Below are 14,220 nucleotides of genomic sequence, written 5' to 3' on the forward strand. Positions count from 1 at the left end.
GGCACACCATAGCTCTTCATTGGAACAAATGCAGGTACAGGTCTACTTGGGTGTGCTTTCTGTAGCCTATATCAAATTGTACATTTTTATGGAGGTTGTCTAATTTAATGCAGAAGGTGGCCCATGTACACAGGTCATCAGACTAGTCTTCCTTCAGTTTTCATAAACTAAACCTCCCATACTAAGGAGCATGGCATGTATAGGCCTTTTCTCATTTGGGAAAAAAGTCTGTCCTCCATCCTCTCTCCTCCGTGACCCAGAAACCATTGTGGTCGAGGAGATGTCAATTAATTAGTAGGCGAACGGAAGAGTGTCCTTCCCTCTTCCATAGCCACCTTTCATGGAGGATAGTCATGTGTATCCTACCGGAGTCCTTCGTGGAGGAGTTTTGAAATCTGCCACACCCCCTTTGAACCAGCTTTTGTTTTGTCAGAGGAGAAAAGCATGCACACGTTTAAAAACAATATGCTACATATCGTTTTATCTATATGTTCTACACGTTCCCTCTCTTCACTGCCTCTCCTCGATTACCTTTGACCTTTTTCAAAAGGAGGTGAGAGAAGATGGAGGAGAAAGGACGCAGGACTTGAGCAAATCCAATTGAGAAAAGGCCAGAGTGCACATTCACCTGCCCACATCCAAACTTCCTTCTCCGATCCTATTATAGAAGGGCTTTTGTGTCTTTAATATTTATTGCCCTGTTGCTGCTTTGAATAATGGTCAACATCTAGTATTTATTTACTCACACGCTTATTACTGTACAGTATATCTAATCTGAATGTTTAGTTTTACAATGCTTTCCACCTGCATGCAGGCTATTTTGTTGACAATGTTAAAAACACATATCTGTCTATTTATTCAGGTTATGAATGCAAGAAGTTGCGATAAACTGCTTTTATAAACTGGTATAGGCCCGCTCTGTTCAATTCGAATGCAGTGTGACTTCAATGCTTTCTTTCACCATTCCTAAATGTAATTCAGACTTTGAAGTATGCCGTGGGATGTAGGTCTGTTTCTTTCACCTGCACCCTACTGGCATTTCATAAAGAGTGAGCTTTGTCAAAAGTGGGCTGCTGGGGCGTGTTTGAAATTCTTGGGCTGGGGTGTAATCATTAGTTCAAACAGTTGCGAACGTTTTGCAACTAAAACGAGAGTTTCTATTGGACAAATTCAGGTAGTTCCCTCCCGTTTGATTCCGTTTAATAAACGTTTTGCAACAGAATCGGCGTAATTAAATAGCCTCCCAAGATTTTACCTAGTCAGCATAAAGAATCTAGCTACTCAATTAAGGAATGTAATACATGCTTTGATGTGTATTTTAGTAGAAGCTATGTGGTCTGGAAGTAGGTGCCATTGGTTGCTTTTTTGGCAAACAGTCTATACTTTAATATGCAAATGCTCTGAGTAGAATATTGATCACTTGATTGGTTAGCTTGTTTGCTCAAACGATTCTTACAGATCCGCCCAGGAAGTAGCAAACAGGGCGAGAGTGCAGAACGAAAAACATCGTAACAAACGGCCAGAAAGTTGTGAGATTGTGGCTTTCAAGAGTTGTATGTGTCAATGATGTCTATGATCTTCAGTTTCTATTGAAATAGTCCATGGAAAAGAGGTTTGGGCGATAAGATACGGTTCACCGACCAAGATGGGTAGAAATGGCGGGGTTTGTTTTAGTTTCGCATAGCCTTCCGCTAGGTATACGAGTTTTTACGCGAACGGATCAGCAGGTAGAAAACTGAGGCAATACTAATTGTACCCCGATCACATTGGTACCAAATAAACTTGTTGGACGAGTAGGCAATTACAATATTTTTATTTGAAGTGTTTACTTATTTTTCTCTCAACTGCCTCCTGGGTCCTACTAACATGACGGTACGTTTGCTTTTGTGCCTTGATACTACTAACGTTACTTGAATTACATATCCTAATCTTTTTGTGCCTATTACTGAACCCTGTTCCAAGACATTGTTGCAATAATGTTTAATTGTTCGCCGCAGCCACTAGGCAACATGGAACATTGGGGATTAAAATTGATACATTTTTATTCGAGGAGTGGGTGTGTCTATTCTTGTGTTTCGTGGCCTTTGTAATTCTTTGTTTTATAGTTTTTCTATAGATCACGTTATGTATTTTGTGCGTACCTGTGGCTATAATTGATGCCATTGCCAAAGTATCAGGGCTAATCAAAAATGTATACGTAGTGTATTTGTAAGCGCATTAGGGTTATCCAATTGTTTACAACTCTTAAGTGTCAGTTGAATTGGAGCTACATTGAGCTCCATATGTTGACTGTTTGCATGTGCAAACGAACACCTCACCCCAATCGTTTGTTTTGTTAGATCCCTTATATTTTATAATATTTGTAATTGGCCTTCGAGGAATCTATAATTGCATGGTTATTCTAACAACCTATAGTTTGTTGCTTCAAATGAATAAGCAAGTGTTGAAGTGTCAGATTGTCAACGATGTTTCCTGTTGTTGCCAACTATTAGTTTCTTGCATTAATTTCAAAACTATATTAAAGCATTTACGTAGACTAAATGCTTTGAGACCCACACACCAGTATGCTCATAGTTATAAAGATTACACATTTTGTTATCATCAGTCAAAATACCCCAAACATTTAAAAAGTTCTATGTCTACCTCATGCTGTAACCATACATTTGCCTGTTAGTGTTCCTCAGACCTTGTAATGGTTTGGTTGGAACAAAGCACAGTGGTGGTTACAATGTGACAACTTATGAGTTACAGTGAGAACAGGCAGTGATGCCAGGTAGAGGGGGAGGGTTGTAGGAGATAAAGACCCAAACTGAGGAATGTAGATGGAAAAAGTTTCCTAATCTTCATCCAGGATCACCTCCTCTGTAAAGTACTTCACAGGTTTTCCTGTATTCCCGTCACCCTCTCAAACTGAAAGTATTCCTAGAAATAGTTGAGGCTGCGGTGGTTAAATGTCAGTAACATATTAGTCTGATTTTTAAATGTATAATCCATGTTTGAACCCTATAAGCTGTTTCAGTAATAGTACAGTATTAGTGATGTGGACAGTGCTACTGTATATGCCCCTGGTCTCATTACCACTGTAGATTTAATGACCCTGCAAATCTCTCTACATGCTCTAATTCCCCATGTCTCTGTTGATTGTTACTGTTACCTTAGCAATATTTTTTTTCCCCCGTCTTCTCTCATATTACTCAAAGGCGTGCTTTTTTGTTTCCTGTTGCCTTGAACACTTTTAAAAACCCTCCACCCTTCCATGTCCTCACACATTTGAATGTACACGCAAGTGTTTGCCATGGTGCAATGTAACTGCGTGAAACGCCTGCCCTTTTGAAATTCTACATGGAAAAATGTTGGCCTTTGTATTGTGAACATCCTATATTTTACACTGGCATCCTTTGTTCTACTTTTGTGTTTGTCTCACTTCTTCAAAATGGTTCCGTTAACCTGACACTTTCTCTTCTTTCCTTGTAGCCCGACCTCCTTAACTTCAAGAAGGGATGGATGTCAAAACTGGATGAGAATGGAGAGGTAAAGTCATGTTTTTTGCATTTATAATGACTTTCTTTCTTGTCTTATCTAGTCAGAAGTCATGTATCACTTGTTTATCTGTTTTCTTTCTTTCTTTCTAGCTCTCTTCCCTTCTGGTTTCTTGTTTGTTTCCTCTCTCCTAATGAGAAAGCTTGTGCGTAAGGCGATAGCTGCAGACTTTCCATGTGTTATCCCAGTAATAGCTTGGTGTGCCCAGGCAGGCACAGCCGGTATGTTCTAGCAGGATATGACTGAGTATGAAACGTCCTCATATGAGCTTGTGGCTCATTGTATCATCTATGTGCTAGGTTTGTATGTTATGTGTTTGAACTAATTTTGAATTCACAGTACAAACACTCAGATGACCCATGCATCACTTTAAGCACTCTTATTATACTTGTCATAATGTCTTGAAAACACGGTGTACTTCATAGGTTTCATTGGTCCATGTTAACTTGATTTGAATGATGTCTTGCTGAGAACTGTCACTTAGCTGGATGTGTCCATTAATGCAACGGATTGGTCAAATAGTGCTGGTTTAACTGGTGGCTTGTGTGTGTCTGCAGTGGAAGAAGCACTGGTTTGTGCTGACCGATGCTGGTCTGAGGTACTACAGAGACTCTGGGGCAGAGGAGGTAAGTTTTCAACGGCTTGAAAGGTATTTTGACTTGCAATAATTGTCTTAGGGATACATTGTGAGTTATTGATATGTGTCTGTAGTCCTACTTGTATATTCCTTACTGTGTCTTACAGAAGGATGATCTGGATGGGGAGATTGACCTGAAGTCCTGTGTAAAAGTGTCTGAGTTTGATGTAGAGAAGAACTATGGATTTCAAATACAGGTGAGTGTCTTTTTCACTGTTCCAAATCTTTTCTTCTTTATGTGAAGATGAGTGATGGGTATTTAATGATGATCTCTTTCTCCATCTTCTCCCCATCCTTCTCTTTCCCTCACCACACCCTTTCCATTTCGTACTCTACTTTTCTCTCCTCTCTGTTGGTCAGACGAGGGAGGCAGTTGTCACACTGTCAGCTATGACTGCAGGGATCAGGAGGAACTGGATTGAGGTTCTGAGGAAGAGTGTTCGGCCCAGCAGCTCTCCAGACCTTACACAGTGAGTTCCTCCTCCCTCTCTGTCCCAGCTGGCAAATACACAAGTCACATAAGGAGTCCTATTGTTTTCTTATAGAGGTGTACAGACGGGCTACTATGTCCTTGGGCAGTCGAGGATTACTTCGTCTCATTAATCATTTGTAATGTTATGTTGCTTACATAGTGAATCACCAGGGCTTTCTTTTACATAGTGATATTGAGTGTTAGGGCTGTTGCTGTGACCGTATTACCGCCACACCGGCAGTCATGAGTCATGACCGCAGTAAAATTCCACGTGACAGTTGAGCCACAGTAATCTCTGCTTATGCACTCTGGACATGCTTTGGTAGTACCCAACTTGCTAACAACCATAAGGTCCTAATGGCCTGGTGCTCAGGGCTCTATTGTCCCTCTAACCACTCTGACATCAATGCAAATGCAATCAAAAATCACATCAAACACTTAACAAAACAGTATCTTGCTTTTAAAACTCACCTCACTGTGATGATCAATTTGAAGAATGAAGTTCAACAGCAGGTTGAAACTGTAAAACATGGTCATTGTGGATGTTGGTTCAAAGCCTAACACAAGGAAATGGACAGCGCTTTCTAAGATGATTAATTCAAATCACCCATACTCATATTTGAGCTTAAGCATAGGCCTATATGAGCCCAAGCCTGAAAAAAAACCTGAATTAAAATTGATTGAGCTGTTAAACAATACATAGCCTACCGCATATCACGCATGGCAGAAAAACATACATTTTTATTTATTTAAGATGTCTTTGGTACGTAATTGGTCTAGCCTACAGTACTCACTTGATGAGAGAACGGCTGTGCAGCCTGAGGCTACTTTCTCAAATCATCAATAGCCTATAGTCTCATCATGCAGCCCATATGTTTTGATTTCCAAGACATTCTAAGGTTTGTATCATTCACAACTAAAGTTGCCAAATAACTCTAAATCTAGAGTATAGGACCTGTTTCAAATGATCACTTTTACGCTCATATGCGCACTCGCTCCGAATGGGAAAAATATACTTTCTATTTTATTCAGCTACTGGTGGCCTGGAGATGCTAAATGTGTTTGTAAATTAACGGTCAATTACCGTGAGACAGGCAGTTTTTTGCATGACAATAACTGGCTGACAAAATGTAATGACCGCCACAGCCCTATTATACTGTCACTTTATCGATCTGCACTCTGTCTCTCTGTCTGACTTGGTTTCTCCCTGTCCTTCCTCTCCTCCAGACTGCCTGACAGCAGTAGTGACAAGGAGAACTCTCGCTCCCTGGCCTCCACTCGTCCACCACCTTCTCACCACGGGGATGCTGGATCAGAAATCACCACCTCCACCGGACGCCGATTTGACTGTGTCGAGCTGTCACCAGTGCCCGTCCCCACCAGCCCTCTGCCAGCCACTCGGAGAGAGGCAGGGGAGGGGCAGGGCAGGGAGCACGCCCAATGGCAGGAGGAGAGGAGCAGAGACGTGACCAGTAGCACATGGGAGCAGGTGCTGTCGAGGAAAGGGCCGGGTGTAGGCTCAGATCCCAGGATAAGAGCAGAGGAGGACATTGAGAGAAAGTGGGCAGAGTTTGAGCGACTGCCACTAAAGGAGATGAGGTCACTACTGCCAATGGGCTCACGGTCCAGCCATCCAGCCAATGAGGCGCTGCAGAGGGAGGTAGTGCGTGGAGATGTTTTTCAATTTGCAAAAACAATAAATAAATGCAAATTTACTATTCATCTAGATGATTCATCTACAGATGAAGTTAAACTCTTTAACACTAGGCTTGCTCTATAATGCATGCGGGATGGTAATCAGGCTCTCTGCAGTAATACTGACCCTGTCAGTCTTCAAAATACCAAGGAAGAAGGTGTAATAGGGGCTTAGTTAGCAATACCTGTTTGCCCTGAAAAATAAAGTAAGACAGCAATTCCTTGGTTCTAGAACTGTGAGTTTATCAGATGTCGATAGTGAAAAAATGGCTGAAAGTCTCATTCCATCTTTGAGTGCTGTGTCATGTGATAACATTGTATAGTGTGCTGTTGACTACTGTGTCTTCACAGGGGTAGTTTTAGGACTTGTGCAGACCATACAATCATATCATGGGGTTGGGGGAATCTGGTCCAGATTAATTTACTCGTTGCACTGCATCCCTTTGTCTATGGTCCATACAGTCCCTAACATTGCCCTTGAGACACATGACCTGCATGATGTGTGGGATTGATATGACTGCATGGAATATGTCATTCAAATCCCCCATCACTACTCGCATGACAGTTTGGTTCAACCCAGTAATTCCATACCCCGCCGCCTCTCTTTTTCTCTCAGTGAACTTTACCGCCTCTCTCCCTTTGTGACACTCAGGTGGCGTCTCTAAGGCAGCAGCTGGAGCGTTTGCAGGGAGAAGGGTGGGGTGGGGGGAGGGTGGGGGGGGGAGGTAGCTGTGGTCGGGAGGCTACGTGCGGCCGCAGCCTTCAGGCCATGGAGCGGGCCCACAAACAGGCCCTGGAGGAGCTGCAGAAGCAGCATGCCCGCGAGACCCGGGAGCTGGAAAGGGACAGGGACCGGCTGCTGCGGGAGGAGACCCAGGACACAGCACAAGGTCAGGGGTCACGGGATCATGGGGTCAAGGGTCAAAATTGTACATAGAGGTCATTAGCACCCCAGTTCAAGGACTTTAGTTGTTTATGAGACGTGTGACGTCAGAATGGAACAAAGTCAACACCACAGCATTTCATGGGGTAATACAGTATATTTGTTTTGAGATCAGATCACATCACATCCTCCCCCTCTTCTCTCTCTCTCTGTGGTTTAGTTATGGAGACACTGAAGAAGGCCCACAGGGAGGAGCTGGAGAGAGAGGTGGAGAAGGCAAAGCGGCTTGGTGGAGGGAGTGCCAACACACAGACCCTACGCACACAGCAGCAGTGAGTGCTCAAAACACAACCTGTGCCTGCACACACCTTTACTTACATACATACATACATACATACATACATACAGTGGCTTGCAAAAGTATTCACCCCCCTTGGCATTTTTCCTATTTTGTTGCCTTACAACCTGGAATTAAAAAGGATTTTGGGGGGGTTTGTATCATTTGATTTACACAACATGCCTATTTTTTGTGTGTGAAACAAACAAAAAATAAGACAAAAAAACAGAACTGGAGGGTGCATAACTATTCACCCCCCAAAGTCAATACTATGTAGAGCCACCTTTTGCAGCAATTACAGCTGCAAGTCTCTTGGGGTATGTCTCTATAAGCTTGGCACATCTAGCCACTGGGATTGTTGCCCATTCTTCAAGGCAAAACTGCTCCAGCTCCTTCAAGTTGGATGGGTTCCGCTGGTGTACAGCAATCTTTAAGTCATACCACAGATTCTCAATTGGATTGAGGTCTGGGCTTTGACTAGGCCATTCCAAGACATTTTAAATGTTTCCCCTTAAACCACTCATGTGTTGCTTTAGCAGTATGCTTAGGGTCATTGTCCTGCTGGAAGGTGAACCTCCGTCCCAGTCTCAAATCTCTGGAAGACTGAAACAGGTTTCCCTCAAGAAATTCCCTGTATTTAGCGCCATCCATCATTCCTTAAATTCTGACCAGTTTCCCAGACCCTGCCGATGGAAAAACATCCCCACAGCATGATGCTGCCACCACCATGCTTCACTGTGGGGATGGTGTTCTCGGAGGGAGGAGGGGTGTTGGGTTTGCGCCAGACACAGCGTTTTCCTTGATGGCCAAAAAGCTCAATTTTAGTCTCATCTGACCAGAGTACCTTCTTCCATATGTTTGGGGAGTCTCCTACATGCCTTTTGGCGAACACCAAACGTGTTTGCTAATTTTTTTCTTTAAGCAATGGCTTTTTTCTGGTCACTCTTCCGTAAAGCCCAGCTTTGTGGAGTGTACGGCTTAAAATGGTCCTATGGACAGATACTCCAATCTCCGCTGTGGAGCTTTGCAGCTCCTTCAGGGTTATCTTTGGTCTCTTTGTTGCCTCTCTGATTTAATGCCCTCTTTGCCTGGTCCGTGAGTTTTGGTGGGCGGCCCTCTCTTGGCAGGTTTATTGTGGTTCCATTTTTTTATAATGGATTTAATGGTGCTCCATGTGATGTTCAAAGTTTCAGATATTTTTTTATAACCCAACTGTTATAACGAGTTTTGATAAAGGATTCATTAATGTGTGTAAACTCCTAGACTAGATGAGAGACACAGGACAAGGACACACCATGTGTTAGTGATGTCACGAGTGAGTAATAGAAGGTCAGTGTGCCAAGATAGATTGGGGGCCACTGTTGCTAATCTTAGGATGGGTGCGTGATGTAATGGCCTGGCTAAGGTGCCACACGACACCAAGGAGGTGGATGATATGGTGGTAGATGAGTGACAATCAATAATGGTTAGCAACTGTGTAAGATAAAAGTAGATTGGAAGGGCATTATATAAACTGAGAGATTTGGTATGGAAGTCAGTCATATGACAAGAGGCAAGACACGTTCATCTTGTCATATGATCCAGTACTGAAATAAATGTAAATCAAACTTCCAGCTGAGTGTCGACTGATCTCTTGCATCCTGAACTTCTCAATACCAGAAACTCATCATAACACCAACCCTGATCTGTACTTCTTCACAACTTTGTCCCTGACCTGTTTGGAGAGCTCCTTGGTCTTCATGGTGCCGCTTGCTTGGTGGTGCCCCTTGTTTAGGGGTGTTGCAGACTCTGGGGCCTTTCAGAACAGGTGTGTGTATATATATACAGTGGGGAGAACAAGTATTTGATACACTGCCGATATTGCAGGTTTTCCTACTTACAAAGCATGTAGAGGTCTGTAATTTTTATCATGGGTACACTTCAACTGTGAGAGACGGAATCTAAAACAAAAATCCAGAAAATCACATTGTATGATTTTTAAGTAATTAATTTGCATTTTATTGCATGACATAAGTATTTGATACATCAGAAAAGCAGAACTTAATATTTGGTACAGAAACCTTTGTTTGCAATTACAGAGATCATATGTTTCCTGTAGGTCTTGACCACACTGCAGCAGGGATTTTGGCCCACTCCTCCATACAGACCTTCTCCAGATCCTTCAGGTTTCGGGGCTATCGCTGGGCAATACGGACTTTCAGCTCCCTCCAAAGATGTTCTATTGGGTTCAGGTCTGGAGACTGGCTAGGCCACTCCAGGACCTTGAGATGCTTGTTACGGAGCCACTCCTTAGTTGCCCTGGCTGTGTGTTTCGGGTCGTTGTCATGCTGGAAGACCCAGCCACGACCCATCTTCAATGCTCTTACTGAGGGAAGGAGGTTGTTGGCCAAGATCTCGCGATACATGGCCCCATCCATCCTCCCCTTAATACGGTGCAGTCATCCTGTCCCCTTTGCAGAAAAGCATCCCCAAAGAATGATGTTTCCACCTCCATGCTTCACGGTTGGGATGGTGTTCTTGGGGTTGTACTGATCCTTCTTCTTCCTCCAAACACGGCGAGTGGAGTTTAGACCAAAAAGCTCTATTTTTGTCTCATCAGACCACATGACCTTCTCCCATTCCTCCTCTGGATCATCCAGATGGTCATTGGCAAACTTCAGACGGGCCTGGACATGCGCTGGCTTGAGCAGGGGGACCTTGCGTGCGCTGCAGGATTTTAATCCATGACGGCATAGTGTGTTACTAATGGTTTTCTTTGAGACTGTGGTCCCAGCTCTCTTCAGGTCATTGACCAGGTCCTGCCGTGTAGTTCTGGGCTGATCCCTCACCTTCCTCATGATCATTGATTCCCCACAAGGTGAGATCTTGCATGGAGCCCCAGACCGAGGGTGATTGACCGTCATCTTGAACTTCTTCCATTTTCTAATAATTGCGCCAACAGTTGTTGCCTTCTCACCAAGCTGCTTGCCTATTGTCCTGTAGCCCATCCCAGCCTTGTGCAGGTCTACAATTTTATCCCTGATGTCCTTACACAGCTCTCTGGTCTTGGCCATTGTGGAGAGGTTGGAGTCTGTTTGATTGAGTGTGTGGACAGGTGTCTTTTATACAGGTAACGAGTTCAAACAGGTGCAGTTAATACAGGTAATGAGTGGAGAACAGGAGGGCTTCTTAAAGAAAAACTAACAGGTCTGTGAGAGCCGGAATTCTTACTGGTTGGTAGGTGATCAAATACTTATGTCATGCAATAAAATGCAAATTATTTACTTAATCATACAATGTGATTTTCTGGATTTTTGTTTTAGATTCCGTCTCTCACAGTTGAAGTGTACCTATGATAAAAATGACAGACCTCTACATGCTTTGTAAGTAGGAATACCTGCAAAATCGGCAGTGTATCAAATACTTGTTCTCCCCACTCTATATACACTGCTCAAAAAAATAAAGGGAACACTAAAATAACACATCCTAGATCTGAATGAATGAAATAATCTTATTAAATGCTTTTTTCTTTACATAGTTGAATGTGCTGACAACAAAATCACACAAAAATTATCAATGGAAATCAAATTTATCAACCCATGGAGGTCTGGATTTGGAGTCACCCTCAAAATTAAAGTGGAAAACCACACTACAGGCTGATCCAACTTTGATGTAATGTCCTTAAAACAAGTCAAAATGAGGCTCAGTAGTGTGTGTGTGGCCTCCACGTGCCTGTATGACCTCCCTACAACACCTGGGCATGCTCCTGATGAGGTGGCGGATGGTCTCCTGAGGGATCTCCTCCCAGACCTGGACTAAAGCATCCGCCAACTCCTGGACAGTCTGTGGTGCAACGTGGATGGAGCGAGACATGATGTCCCAGATGTGCTCAATTGGATTCAGGTCTGGGGAACGGGCGGGCCAGTCCATAGCATCAATGCCTTCCTCTTGCAGGAACTGCTGACACACTCCAGCCACATGAGGTCTAGCATTGTCTTGCATTAGGAGGAACCCAGGGCCAACCGCACCAGCATATGGTCTCACAAGGGGTCTGAGGATCTCATCTCGGTACCTAATGGCAGTCAGGCTACCTCTGGCGAGCACATGGAGGGCTGTGCGGCCCCCCAAAGAAATGCCACCCCACACCATGACTGACCCACCGCCAAACCGGTCATGCTGGAGGATGTTGCAGGCAGCAGAACATTCTCCACGGCGTCTCCAGACTCTGTCACGTCTGTCACATGTGCTCAGTGTGAACCTGCTTTCATCTGTGAAGAGCACAGGGCGCCAGTGGCGAATTTGCCAATCTTGGTGTTCTCTGGCAAATGCCAAACGTCCTGCACGGTGTTGGGCTGTAAGCACAACCCCCACCTGTGGACGTCGGGCCCCTCATACCACCCTCATGGAGTCTGTTTCTGACCGTTTGAGCAGACACATGCACATTTGTGGCCTGCTGGAGGTCATTTTGCAGGGCTCTGGCAGTGCTCCTCCTGCTCCTCCTTCCACAAAGGCGGAGGTAGCAGTCCTGCTGCTGGGTTGTTTCCCTCCTACGGCCTCCTCCACGTCTCCTGATGTACTGGCCTGTCTCCTGGTAGCGCCTCCATGCTCTGGACACTACGCTGACAGACACAGCAAACCTTCTTGCCACAGCTCGCATTGATGTGCCATCCTGGATGAGCTGCACTACCTGAGCCACTTGTGTGGGTTGTAGGCTCCGTCTCATGCTACCTCTAGAGTGAAAGCACCGCCAGCATTCAAAAGTGACCAAAACATCAGCCAGGAAGCATAGGAACTGAGAAGTGGTCTGTGGTCACCACCTGCAAAACCAGTCCTTTATTGGGGGTGTCTTGCTAATTGCCTATAATTTCCACCTGTTGTCTATTCCATTTGCACAACAGCATGTGACATTTATTGTCAATCAGTGTTGCTTCCTAAGTGGACAGTTTGATTTCACAGAAGTGTGATTGACTTGGAGTTACATTGCGTTGTTTAAGTGTTCCCTTTATTTTTTTTTAACTGTGTGTGTGTGTGTGTGTGTGTGTATATGTGTATATATATATATATATATATATATACACATATATATATATATATACACATATACACAGATCATGTGACACTTAGATTGCACACAGGTGGACTTTATTTAACTAATTATGTGACTTCTGAAGGTAATTGGTTGCACCAGATCTTATTTAGGGGCTTCATAGCAAAGGGGGTGAATACATATGCATGCACCAGTTTTCCGTTATTTATTTTTTTAAACAAATTATTTTTTCATTTCACTTCACCAATTTGGACTATTCTGTGTATGTCCATTACATGCGACAGATCGGTTTGGGTTTTTACTTCTATAACGGTATTTCAATATTTGGTTTGTTGAATGTGTTAAGCAACTCTGAGGCGTGTAATATCAGTTTTTATAGTTTACTCAGTTACTTCAGTCCTTCTCCCTCTCCTCCTGCTGCATGCCGCTTCCCATACCAAGCCCTGCCCCCTGTCACTCAAGGGGAAAGCAATTGCTTGACCATGGAGTCACGAGCACTTTCTTGCAGTTCACTTTGCAGTCTGCATGGTCAGATAGATGCAACAAGTTGGTGACAACGATGTTGCTTTCCACTATTCGTTTGTGTATCTTACTGTCTGCAAACTACTGTCTGCTATTTTGTATTATCTTAGCAAGTTTTTGCAGCGCTCCATCACTCTCCTTCTTGGTAAAATAGCCCTTACACAGCCTGGAGGTGTGTTGGGTCATTGTCCTGTTGAAAAACAAATGATAGTCCCACTAAGCCCAAACCAGATGGGATGGCGTATCGCTGCAGAATGCCGGTTGGTTAAGTGTGCCTTGAATTCTAAACAAATCACTGACAGTGTCATCAGCAAAGCACCATAACACCACCTCCTCCATGCTTTACTGTGGGAACTACACATGCGGAGATCATCCGTTCACCCACACCGCGTCTCACAAAGACCTAGCAGTTGGAACCAAAAATCTCCAATTTGGACTCCAGACCAAAGGACAAATTTCCACCAGTCTAATGTCCATTGCTCGTGTTTCTTGGCCCAAGCAGGTCTCTTCTTCTTATTGGTGTCCTTTAGTAGTGGTTTCTTTGCAGCAATTCGACCATGAAGGCCTGATTCACACAGTCCCCTCTGAACAGTTGATGTGTCTGTAACTTGAACTCTGTGAAGCATTTATTTGGGCTGCAATTTCTGAGGCTGGTAACTCTAATGAACTTATCCTCTGCAGCAGAGGTAACTCTGGGTCTTCCATTCCTGTGGCGGTCCTCATGAGAGCCAGTTTCATCATAGCGCTTGATGGTTTTTGCGACTGCACTTGAAGAAAATGTTCCGTATTGACTGACCTTCATGTCTTAAAGTAATGATGGACTGTCGTTTCTCTTTGCTTACTTGAGCTTTTCTTGCCATAATATGGACTTAGCACTATTTGGTAAAATACCATCTTCTGTATACCCCCCCTACCTTGTCACAACTCAACTGATTGGCTCAAACGCATTAAGAAGGAAAGAAATTCCACAAGTTAACTTTTAAGAAGGCACACCTTTTAATTGAAATGCATTCAAGGTGACTACCTCATGAAACTGGTTGAGAGAATGCCAAGAGTGTGCTAAGCTGTCATCAAGGCAAAGGGTGGCTATTTGAAGAATCTAAAATAT

The 14,220-nt window shown here is 43.8% G+C and overlaps 1 protein-coding gene across 1 annotated transcript in view; it reads left to right on the top strand.

Annotated features, from left to right (window-relative positions):
* Nucleotides 1-1,496: 1,496 nt before the first annotated feature.
* Nucleotides 1,497-14,220, top strand: part of LOC311139205 (TRIO and F-actin-binding protein-like) — a 30,876-nt gene continuing 18,152 nt past the window's right edge. The window contains exons 1-8 of the mRNA XM_084174107.1: nt 1,497-1,872; nt 3,475-3,531; nt 4,098-4,166; nt 4,285-4,374; nt 4,538-4,647; nt 5,877-6,309; nt 6,997-7,234; nt 7,448-7,559. Of these exons, the coding sequence (XP_084030233.1) occupies nt 1,867-1,872; nt 3,475-3,531; nt 4,098-4,166; nt 4,285-4,374; nt 4,538-4,647; nt 5,877-6,309; nt 6,997-7,234; nt 7,448-7,559 (1,115 nt within the window). The 5' untranslated portion in view covers nt 1,497-1,866. The remainder of the gene's footprint in view (nt 1,873-3,474; nt 3,532-4,097; nt 4,167-4,284; nt 4,375-4,537; nt 4,648-5,876; nt 6,310-6,996; nt 7,235-7,447; nt 7,560-14,220) is intronic.

Source organism: Coregonus lavaretus, assembly GCF_964263955.1.
Source record: "Coregonus lavaretus genome assembly, chromosome: 2".
Taxonomy (NCBI): domain Eukaryota; kingdom Metazoa; phylum Chordata; class Actinopteri; order Salmoniformes; family Salmonidae; genus Coregonus; species Coregonus lavaretus.